The sequence below is a fragment of the Protomyctophum bolini genome, assembly GCF_963924005.1.
Source record: "Protomyctophum bolini genome assembly, chromosome: 8".
Taxonomy (NCBI): Eukaryota; Metazoa; Chordata; class Actinopteri; order Myctophiformes; family Myctophidae; genus Protomyctophum; species Protomyctophum bolini.
The window spans coordinates 15,763,385-15,774,952 of record NC_137869.1 but is presented as its reverse complement, the minus strand read 5'-3'; the positions used below and the strand labels follow the sequence as shown (position 1 = coordinate 15,774,952).

The 11,568-nt window shown below is 44.4% G+C and overlaps 1 protein-coding gene across 3 annotated transcripts in view; it reads left to right on the top strand.

The window, feature by feature from the left end:
- The first annotated feature begins 1,457 nt into the window (after positions 1 to 1,457).
- The window catches only part of rhpn1 (rhophilin, Rho GTPase binding protein 1), a 29,303-nt gene continuing 19,192 nt past the window's right edge, over positions 1,458 to 11,568 (top strand). For 2 of the 3 annotated variants that reach the window (XR_013964480.1, XM_080769894.1), the window contains exons 1-3: positions 1,458 to 1,660; positions 1,876 to 1,978; positions 5,727 to 5,842. Coding sequence is in view for 2 of the 3 variants with exons in the window: in XM_080769894.1 (XP_080626020.1) it covers positions 1,632 to 1,660; positions 1,876 to 1,978; positions 5,727 to 5,842 (248 nt within the window). In the remaining variant the exon portion in view is untranslated. Of the gene's footprint in view, positions 1,668 to 1,875; positions 1,979 to 5,726; positions 5,843 to 11,568 lie in introns of all 3 variants that reach the window. The other variant, XM_080769895.1, reaches the window with a different exon arrangement.

Here is an 11,568-nt window from a genome sequence, read left to right as displayed (position 1 = left end):
ACACTGTCTCCAGCATGGCTGATCTGTTTTCAGTTGTCTTGATTTGATTTTGGGTGTAATAAAAAATCTCATTAGGTTCTTCCAACAGAATTCTCTCCACATTCTTGAGTTGGTGGATGTAATTTGTGTATTGCACATGTTTGCCCATTCTTCTGATGTGATGGTAATCTCCAACTCTTTTTCCCAATTCGTTTTAATGTATAGCCTACTCTGTGGAGTTGGCCTAGCTGAAACCAGGGCATACTGGACACATACTCTTTTGGACTCATGCTTATATGCCTGAATAAAAACCTGTATGAGATCGTTTGAGGCCACCGGCTCGGATGCTTTCGCCTCCCCCATGAAGTCCTATACTCTCGTATTTGGAGGTATCTAAAAAAAAGTCCTTATTGTTATCTATGCACATATATTTTTCAATTGTTCAAAGTTCAATAACACATTGCCTTTCATGGCAGTACTGTAAGCATACCAACAGTCATTAAGTGATGTGAATCCCTTGACTCCTTCAAAATCGCAAAGGGCACCAGGACGGCTGCAATTCAAAACTGCCCCCCCGTAAAATCGGAATACCCCCCCTTTCTCCCCCCCTCACTGTTTTCCCTTTTTACCTCCTTTATGATGAATTCCTGTTCTGTTCTGTTAAGTGTCTGACTATTTGTACGTCTCTAAATGTTTTAATGAATTGAACAAGGTGCCCGCTTGTAAACAAGTATAATGCTTTATTGGGTCGTCCACTCACAGTTAACAGTCTTTGTGTTGAGTTGTGCTTGAAATGTACTGTACATTACTGTAATTCTGCAAACTGTTAATAAATATTTCAATAAAAAAAAAAAGAAAAAACTTTTCTCAGCAATGGGATTTGTGCATATTGGTACTTTGGTAGCCTTTATCCATTGGAATTCTCACTTAGTTAAATTACTTGTTACATTGTATTTATTACAAGGCCGCGTGGACTCCGCTATAGCCCCCAATAATAGTCTGTTTGTATCTTCCTACTACGGCCCACCCCGTGGAGGGGAGAGGAGGCGGACCCTCTAGTCTAAATATCTTTGACAATACACAGGACACACACACACACACACACACACACACACACACACACACACACACACACACACACACACACACACACACACACACACACACACACACACACACACACACACACACACACACACACACACACACACACACACGACTAGCCACAGCCCTGACGTTGCCATAGAAACAGCCAGTGCTGGAGTAGGAGGGTTTACTCTTATAAGATTTATAATTGGTCACATCTGTCGGTCCTTCTGAAACAATCCTTATCGCGATTGGTTGATACCAGCGTCCCTCACGTAGGCTGCGATCTGATTGGCTGGCCTCCAGTTTAGCAGCCCGCCTCCTAGAATACGCTCACAGTAGAGAGTGCACAGACAGTATCCAAGAGTTGCAGAAAGCAACCAAGCAGGAGGTGGAGGAGGGAGTTATGTCGTGTAATGAATAGCAGAACATTTTAGCGTAACTTTTGTATGTTCCCATCTGCCTTCTGGAACTGTGTGTGCATTTTACACTCTTCAGAGTTGGTGCACGAAGTTGTCTACGACATGTAGCCGGTTAGAACGCCGCCAATCTGTACTTTATGCACGATGGAGCAAGTTGAGCAACCTGCAACAAGGCAAGTGGTCGATATAATATTTTGGGTCCGAACAGAGACAAACATATTAGTGACGAGTTATTATGTAGGCTAGCCTATTTTTCTTTTCAAGTGTAGTGTCGGTTATGGACAGTTCGTAATGAAACCGGACCGGAGGGCTATATGGAATATGGTGTCACTTATTTTTAATCATTTGCGTTGTTGAAATGAACAGCATCAACATTTGCTTTCCGCAGAGATGAGGAGACGCAGTCCCTGTCAGAAGCAGCCGTCTCGGAAGACGAGATGCCTTCAGCTTTACCCACTGAGGACATCAGCCACAGAGAAAGCATCCGAAAGGTGAGACAATGTGGAGACCCACGACTACAGTGTAACTTCTATAACATTAAACCAAATGGTTTCATTTGGTTCCACGTTTAACCACCCATAGACCTGTAACTTAAGGGCATGCACTGCTACTCTATACCTGGTAGTAGTAGTAGTAGTAGTAGTACCACCTGGTAGTATAACACACCAACATATATAATGCAAAGCTATGCCTGAACACACAGCGATACAGACAAGACACGCACATCCAACATGACATCCAGTCAAGTCAGGACACCTGCAGCACCTTTGGGTGCTGGTGTCTAACCCCCCTGGTGCCTAACCCCCCCCCCCCCCCCCCCAAAAAGCAATAACAAAAAAGCATGGCATACAACACATACATAAAAAGTAGTTCTCATGAAAAAAGCGTATGGGTAAGCTAAGAGCGTAACAGTGGAGTATCTATAATGAAACTATATATATAAACTATGCATACTATACTATATTATACTATACATATACTATAAAGTGCTATGACTACATAAAATTCAATTCTAGTGCTGTCTACGTAACATGCTATAAGTCTGTATAAAAGTCTACATAAAGTGGTATCTAAGGGGCTAGGGCAAGACAACACGGTTGTTGACACAACCATGCTGGAGCCTGGAGGGCATCCTCCTGCCCAACACCACCCATCCCGGTGGTGGGGACTGGGGAACTGCCAGCACCGGCTATAATCCCCCCAGGCACTCTGAGGATTACTGCACTTGCTAGACAAACACCTTAACTGGGTGAGAGGGAAGGAGAAAGATAAAGGAGTGAAATGCAGAGAAGTGTGGGGCAGCCCAAGTTGGCAGACGGGGAACGGGGTGGTGGTTTTGGTGATGGTGGGGGGTAAGGAGATGGGAGTATGCCTGCGGCATGTTTACCATATGGCCCACTCCATCCATCATGTTACAGTACAGTTGTTCACCGTGTGTGCGTGAGGCGGATGGTTTACTCTATGATGAACGGATGTCTGTTGACAGTAGTCAGCTCGTACATGGCCGGGTGGTGGCTGTTGCTGTCAACCAGGGCATGAGGTCTTTACGTGATGACGAGACTAAGACATGGGGCTTAGAAGTTACAGCTGTTCAGATGAGGGCCCCCAATTTGATTGAATAATTTGGTTTTTAGTGTTAGTCGTTAGTCGTTTGCCACCAGAACCACATTTTTACTGTAGAATGACTGACTGGCGAACTAATTTTGTTGAATTTATACATACTGCCAAGTTCTGTGCACTATATATTTGCTGCACAAAAGCCACTACAGTATGTTGCGCTAGCCTGATTATCAGACTGAAGCTTTCTTGAAGAGACACAGTCCACTCAGAGAGTGGGCGGGGTCTTTTGGCTGGATCCAGGCAAAAAACATACTGCATGACACCATACCATGTGTTTTCAGTTCAAATCCTCTGCCAAACCAATCAAATTAAGCTATGGGAAAATGAACCAGATCAGGAAACGCGCTCCTATACACAGGTTTAATGTTTGTCTTTAGTTCAATGTTTGTTTTGTAAACGCCATTGACAATGCATGGAAGATTTACGTCATATTGTCTCTTTATTGTTAATGGCATTTAATGTTTGTATGTTTGCACCGTTTGGTTTACATCACCAATACATGACCTAATCAACATGAGTTAGACTTTAATATATTAGCGCCCCTCACTTCACTTCTTTTTAATACATTGTCAATTTTAAGTTTTTAGACTTCTGCTAACTTTTTTGGGTTCACACTGTGTGAGTACTTGGCATGACTTTAAATAGAGACATGGGTTAAATAGACATTTGACTGCATGACAACCATTTGAAAAAGATGCAAACATATAGAATCGGTACACCAGTAGAAATATTGAATATTGCACAATATGCTGGGGCTTAGTGCTCTAATGGACTATACTGAGCTCTGACACCTCAGTCTGCCATGTGATCTGTAGCAGCAGAGACAATGCAGACTGCAACAACACGTGTTGTCACATCAGCTGAAGGGTCAATGACGGGCAATCGGGCATGCATGGCAAAAGTTTGTGTTGTGTGTGACGTCAGACCAGAGCTCTGGTCAGCCTATAATAGATGCTGTTGGGTGGAACGAGAACGTTGCAGAGGGAAGATAGGGACGGCGTAGGGAGTGGTAAGGCACCAAAACAAATTGGGTTTCACTTAGAGAGACCTACTAAGTTGGAGTCACTTTCTGTCTGTTTTTCGGCCAGGACCAGGGGTATCTACCCCCTTTAATGTGCTAGACCCCTTAAAGATGGATTGCTGACGTGGAGCGCAACGCCTACCATCAGCTCCCGGGACTTATTGCACATCTCAGTTACCCAACCGTGATACTCACGCTGAGTTAGCGCTGATCGAAACCAGAACCTTGTGGTCCAAAGTCGGGTGCTCTCACGACTGAGTTACCCGAACACGTAAATAGACAGGCCAATACAATGTTGCACTGGATGGTGACCAAAGAGAAAGGAGGACCAGAGACAGCCGGTCACGCTGCTGTGGCAGTCAGGCACAAAGTGTACTCATTTGGAGGGTCCGTGTACAACTTGGATCAGATTCAGGTACACGTCTTCAACACAATGTCCTTGCACTGGATGGAGTTACCCGCAGTGACAAATGGAAGAGACAAATGTCCCCTTGAGGTTCCATCAATGCGCTACAGCCACACAGCTGTGCCAGTGGATGATGTCGTCTACATCTGGGGGGGTGTTACTACATGGCAGGACTCCTACGCAAGGAAGTTCTGCAATGTGCTTTTTGCATTTGATGTCGACACCCACACGTGGTTCAAGCCCAAGATTTCTGGGACTGTTCCAGAGGCGAGATACAACCACTCAGCCTGTGTCTTGGGGAAGGTCATGTATATTTATGGAGGATACACCCAGCTTTTACGGCCACGCGCTAACGATATTTACAAGTTGGACACTACCACAATGGTCTGGTCTCTAATTAACACCAGAGGCACACCTGCTTCATCAAGTCACTCTGCCACTATCATTGGGACGAAGATGTTTGTGTTTGGGGGCGTAGCGGAGGACGGGGGCCTTTGGGACAACATCAGAGTGTTTGACACAGAGACCAAGTGCTGGCAGAGCATTCCTTCTGCACAGGTTCTACCAGAAGGACGCATGTCTCATTCAGCCTTTGCCTACAATGGAGAGCTGTACATAATTGGTGGAGACAACTGGAACCAGATCATCAATGATCTTTGGAAATTCAATCCAGAGACCTCCTCCTGGAAGGAGGTTGAGCCCAAGGGGAAGGGCCCGTCTAGGATGTCTCGGATGTGCTGTTGCATGTTGGGAGATCGTATCATCCTCTTTGGTGGATACAAATATATATACACACCTGTTCCGGTGCATGGCCTGTACATCTTAGAATTAAACCCCAGTCTGAAGATGTTATGCAAGTTAACACTTATTCAGTACGGTCTGGATCAGTCTGGACTCCCACACGACCTCAGGTGGGAACTGGCAGCTGTGACTACCAACAGTAACAGATGACAATGTTCCATAAACTTCCATAAAGATATATTATTTTTTTGTGTTTTTTGTTTGTATTTTTTAATAATAATATTAATTAAATTGTAAGAGTCCTACATTTAACAGGCTGCCCATCTCTGCCAGTCATAAGCACAGCCATGCTGTGAAAACATATAGGCTAGCTGCTTCAGACTGTCTCAATTCCTCTCACTGTCTCAATTCCTCTCACTGTCTCCTCTGCTCTCTCTCTCACTGTATCCAGGGATGTGACCCCCTTGCCCAGACTCAGCGCAGTAGGCTGCAGCATCGACGGGCCCGCATCAACCAGCAGATCAACAAGGAGATGCGCATGAGAGCTGGGGCTGAGAACCTCTTCAGGTGAGACACCCAGGGTATATTAAACCAATGGTTCACTCCTGGCTGTCGGGACTCATGGTGTCTGGCTTGTGTGTTGGTGGGTTGTTGGTGCCGACTGAGTGCTGTTTTTGCCAAGTATGAGTTACGCCAAGCCTTATATAAAGTTGCATTTAATGTTCCATTATTGTCAAATTTCATGGCTATACAGCACTTGGAACGTGTACAATGACATTCACACACAGTAGACTAAACTAGTCAGCAGACAACCCACAGAGCCTAGTCCTTCCATGCGCCAGAAGTGTACCTCCCAGCCCTGGCAGAGTAGTTCTGGAGTAGTTCCAACAGATTGTGTGGCCCTGGTTTTGCCCTAGTGGGACTGATTGGGGGTAGCTACTGGGACGTAAGTCGGGACTTGATCACCCTGGCTGGGTCGCCTGAGTGAGGGGTATGATGTTGGAAGACCAGAAACCCCGTTGACCTCAGGAATCAGGATACATCACTGAAAATACGTCCCAGGTGCATCCATGCAATGTATTTTTTGTTATGTAGAAAACAGAAGAAGAAATGATTATTATAACTAAAGCTAGCAAAATAAACTAGAATAAAAAACAATACATTACAGTAGTACAGTAGTTCATCCCGTGGATGCAGAGGTCGTTGTTTTATTGCGTCCCTTAACTATAAACTGTGTTTTTGGATGCAAAATGTACCCTATTTTAATCTCTTCAGTAAGTCAGCAGCAACAAGTCTTTTTTCATTTTTTTTTCATAAAGCATCACTCGCTTTTACAGGATAGTAAAGACAGCTGGTATACCTGTTGAACCAATCAGATGGGGGTAGATTATAGAAACTACTTTATTTGTAGTGGTAAGACTCAGTATGTGTTCCTCTCTGTATTAAGTTAAGGAACCTGTTTAAGCTTTAAGGAACGAGGAACCTAGACGCATTATGATTGAGGTTTTTTGTTGTTTCCAGAAATGTTAACTAGAGTCAAAGCAGGCTAGATCAATGGTTGACTTCACAGAAGGCGTGAGAAGCCTCCCGTTTAAGGCCAGTCCACACCAATGCAACTACAACCAGTATTCCCAAATAAATGGCAGTTGCAAGTAGTTGCTTTGTTGTGGAATGGCCTATAGACCTGCATCATTACATCAGCCATCAAACAGGATCTAGTAAGAAGAGTGCTGCTACTTTAACCACATGAACCCCAGCATCCCCATTCTGGGCATGTGATAATAGGGGAACCTTTGTAGACTATAGCCAATCTACAAGCTCACAATGCCTCGCCTAGTTCCAGTTCTCCACCCTATGTGTCTTGTTTTTGTTATTTGCTGTGCGTGACAGCGTTGCCATCATGTGCTAGAGCCCTGTGTTGTTGTGGTGCTGTTGGTGGCAGAGGATGAGTCTGATGAACCAACAAACCCCCAGTCCCATGGTGGGAAAAGGTCAGGGTTCACCCCCCACCGCCCAGTTTTATGACACTGTTTGGACTTCATTGTGTGTGTGTGTCTCTCTTTCTGCTCGTATTGTGTCTGTAATGGAGGGTATGCGCATGCTTAAAGTGAATGTCACATCGAGTGGCAAATCGAGTGGCAAAGCAACATGCTAAAGTGAGTTTAACATTGTTTAACGTTATTTAATGCAATCAGATATGACTTTTCTGTGTGGATGTATGGGCTGTCAAGGCCAGAAAGTAGGCGTTCCTGGCTGCATAACTTCCGGGTTTGATGATGATGTCACGTGCATACCCTCTATAGTTGTGTATGTGTCTGCTCTGTACTAGTTTTTATTCAGTACTAGTTTGTATTCATAAGTGCTTTTTCCTTTGTATGCATCTATTTAGCTTAGAGTGTGCTCCTCCTGTGTGTGCGTGTGTTGAGGGTAGACAGCTCTGTTTTGCCCGTTAATACTTTCCATACTGCGTCTGATCTGACATACACGAACATAGCCCAGCCATGCATGCTGCAGTTTGCATAACTCCACTGGCCTCGTGTCAACGCAGCCAGCTGTCACTCACACAGTTAACAGTTTTACTAGCGTAGAGAGAAGAATAAGAAAAAAGACGGAGGGTCTGGCAGAACATCAAAGCCTTCGCTCTGACAACATCAGCGTCATCTTTAAACCCCCAAGTCCAGCGGCAGCTCTTCTCTCTCTGTCTCAGTCTGTATGTCTATAGTTCTGATGAAGAGCATGTTGCTGCAAACGTCATGTATCTGGTGTTAATAAATGACGCCTTTGGAGAGAGGTTAACCCCTTCCTGATGTTTCAAACTCTGTCCAACACCTGTTGCATTAGGATGCAGTATGTGTGTCGTGTGATGGTCATAGCATCGAGTTGCATTAGTGCAATTATCTACCGTACAGCTTGTTTGCTACAAGTCCAGGTGAGTGTGTTGGCACTGGAACCTCGCCCATCACTCGTCAAAGCATGGAAACTATTTCCAGTCTCACTCTCTCTCTCTCTCTCTCTCTCTCTCTTCTCTCTCTCTCATTCCCTCTGGGTGAACTGCATACGTTCATCCAAGTAAAAGGGAGGCACTAGTAGGCATGTGACTCACTACTACTATGACTGTTGCTGTGTCAGGATATAATATATCAACACAGAAAACAATAGTGCCTCTAATTAAATGACAACCGATCCCCAGGGGCCCAGATCCCCCTTACACACACACACACACACGCACGCGCACGCGCATTACGCACACCCACACATACCACTACCCACACTTGTTTGGCTGTGCACCTTATTAAGTTTGAAGAAGAGTTTACTCATGGAGGAGGAAATCAAAGAATATCTCTGCAGGCTCATTGTTGAATCAGGGAGGGGGTTTGTGGACCTTTATTTTTATTTTTTTTATTCCCCCGGCTATGTTTGTTTCACTTGGTCCCGTCTCTCGGAAAGATCCATGACTCAGTTTAAGGGAAATAAAACAATCTTTCTCTCGCTCACACGCACAGTCACGCGCCTCCCCCTCTATTGGGACAGCGGGCGGGTGGGGGGGGTTGGCAGACAAAGAGCCCCCCCGCACAGGCCTGCCTCTAATCAACAGGCTTTGTGTCTTCCTGTTGTTCCAATACGGAGCCATGGGGAGCTCATCCTTGGTTATTATTGGTCTGGAATAGTCAGAGCCTTTATTTTTTAACCTCATGAACGCTAGCGTCCCTATTCTGGGCTGAACATTTAGCAACATTTTTACAAGCTCAATCTCAAACTCACATTATGAATGAGTTTTGTACATTGGCTATTTCTGTGTGTGAAGAGATTTGGTGTTGTGGGAAAAAAATAGAGCCCACGGTCAACAAAGTCTGCTCAATTGATAATCTGTTATTTTTGGCGAGTGACTGTCGTACAACAACATGCTACATAAATTAGGTTTCTCTCTCTTTGTTTTCCATTTTCCTTCTGCCCCTCTGTCTCTCTCTCTCTCTCTCTCTCTCACATGCACGCACGCACACGTCACACACACACACACACACACACACACACACACACACACACACACACACACACACACACACACACACACACACACACACACACACACACACACACACACAAACATAAACATCTCTGTGGAACTGGGTCAAGGGGAGTTTGGACCTCTAATGAGACATTTTGGGTTGAGGGGGAGCGGGGGGAGGTAAATCATCAGAGCTCATCAGTGATTGGCTGATAACGACGTCATTTCGTTCCTGGGGGTGGTGTTATCTGTGGCTACTCGACTAACTAATCTGGGTCTGGTTGCTGACACGTGCTAGTTCATGTATAAAAAAAGAACTCTTTAACAGAAAGGGGTCATTTTCTGGTTAACTGGCACTTTTTCTTCCTTTCTCAGCAAAGTCCACTCAGAAAGAGCAAGAGATTGTTTTATTTATTTATTTTACCCTCAACACTGTGTGTGTGTGTGTGTGTGTGTGTGTGTGTGTGTGTGTGTGTGTGTGTGTGTGTGTGTGTGTGTGTGTGTGTAGGGGATATTTGGCACTTGGCAGGCCTTTTTAAGCTGACTAATCAGATTGTCCTTGGCTTGACCCCAGAGAGGTGTGTGTGCTCGCTCTGGTACATCTTGTGAGGACCAAATGTCTTCAAAAACATAGTATGAATATTATTGTGGGAATTGAGGACTGTGTGTGTGTGTGCGTGCATGCGTGTGCGAGCATGTGCGTGATAAAGTGACAATGTTTTTCCGATTGATGCGTTTACAGGTTGATGCTGTACATAATTCTCTGTAAAATATCAACGTGAATTGATATTGTAATATTATATCATAAGTGCTGTCTTGTACTGGTTTTAAAGGCTGCATTACATAAAGTAATGTAAATTCTCTGAATTTACCTGATTGTTGAAGCTGTTAGATTATTTTCCTTACGGGCCTGTGTGAGTCTCTCTCTTTCTCTCCCTCTACATGAGACGTTGTGCGTTGTCCTGATTATTGGCACGGCAGTGATGCTTGCAGAAACGAGGTGCAGCCGAGTTCCACAAACATCACTTAAGTGCCAATAATTACGATTAAGCCTCCCTCAAGTGTAATATTGAGATTATACAACAGTTACCATCCAAGTAAAACATACATGTATTCATATTGTGGGGCATTTCACTCTCAGAATAACAAGCTCTCCGCTCTCTGTTATCCTGGAAATACGTTGGCGGTGTCTGAGTCCTTGTTTACTCAGCCAGTCCAAACCCAACAATGAGATGGCTGTGCGCTGGACAACCTCTCCCAAACTGAACACAGAGAAACAAAACATTAAAACTGTTAGCTCAATCTCACTGTAATTGACCTATAGCTATAAGCCCCTCCCCAAACTGCTATGGTCCAATCACAGCTAAGCATAACACGGGTTAGACAAACCTCTCCACCAATAATTTCCTATGTGATAAAACACAAGAAATGTCACACTGCTCACGCACATATTTTTCCAGTGCATATGGCAGGCCTTGTTGACGGATTTGGAAGAGATTTTTAAGGTCTAGTTACAAAAAGATTTGTCGCTCCGGTTCAGTCTCTATCCTTTTAATACTCTATGGTCACCCCGGGAAAGACCTACGCTGTAAAGGCTATCATTTGTTTGGGCGGAAGTTGTGGGATTTTAGCGGAAGTATCGCCCAAGGAAATTAAGTTAATGCTTTACAAATCAGTTTACATTCTCCGCGAATGAAACAAGTGTTGTGATTGTTGTGATCGGGAAAATACATCTGACGGATGTCCTGGAGGATACATCCGCCGATAGCTTCTCTGCCTTACGTTGTGACCAGGCTTTTCTTTTTGAAGATAAGTAAGCCTGGGACCGAGGCTACTCTATGGTAGAACCAATCAGATTGCTTGGTCGGAACTACCTGGTGTATAATAGAACATAAAGTACGAGTATAACATAATTCTTCTAGGTCGTCCTCAGGCGAGCCCTCAATCATGCTCCTGCTGCATTCTTGAGTACATTACACTACTGACTACTCAAGAATAACAGAATAGTGAACATTTGCTCTGAAAACAAGATCTATAAGCTCACAATGTGCAGCGCTGCCATGTGTTGGGAGGTTGTAGATCTGCAATTTGTGGTGCATAAAACTTGTATATAAATCAGCCATAACTCTAACCCTAACCTCCTAATCCCAACCCTTCAATGCCTAATACTAACCCCAACCTGAACCTTTTAACTGTAAAACATCCATTTATCTTGTGAGGACCAGGAAAATGGTCCTCACAATGTATATTTTTAGCCCCTCCTATGTCCAGCTAAACAGAAACATTG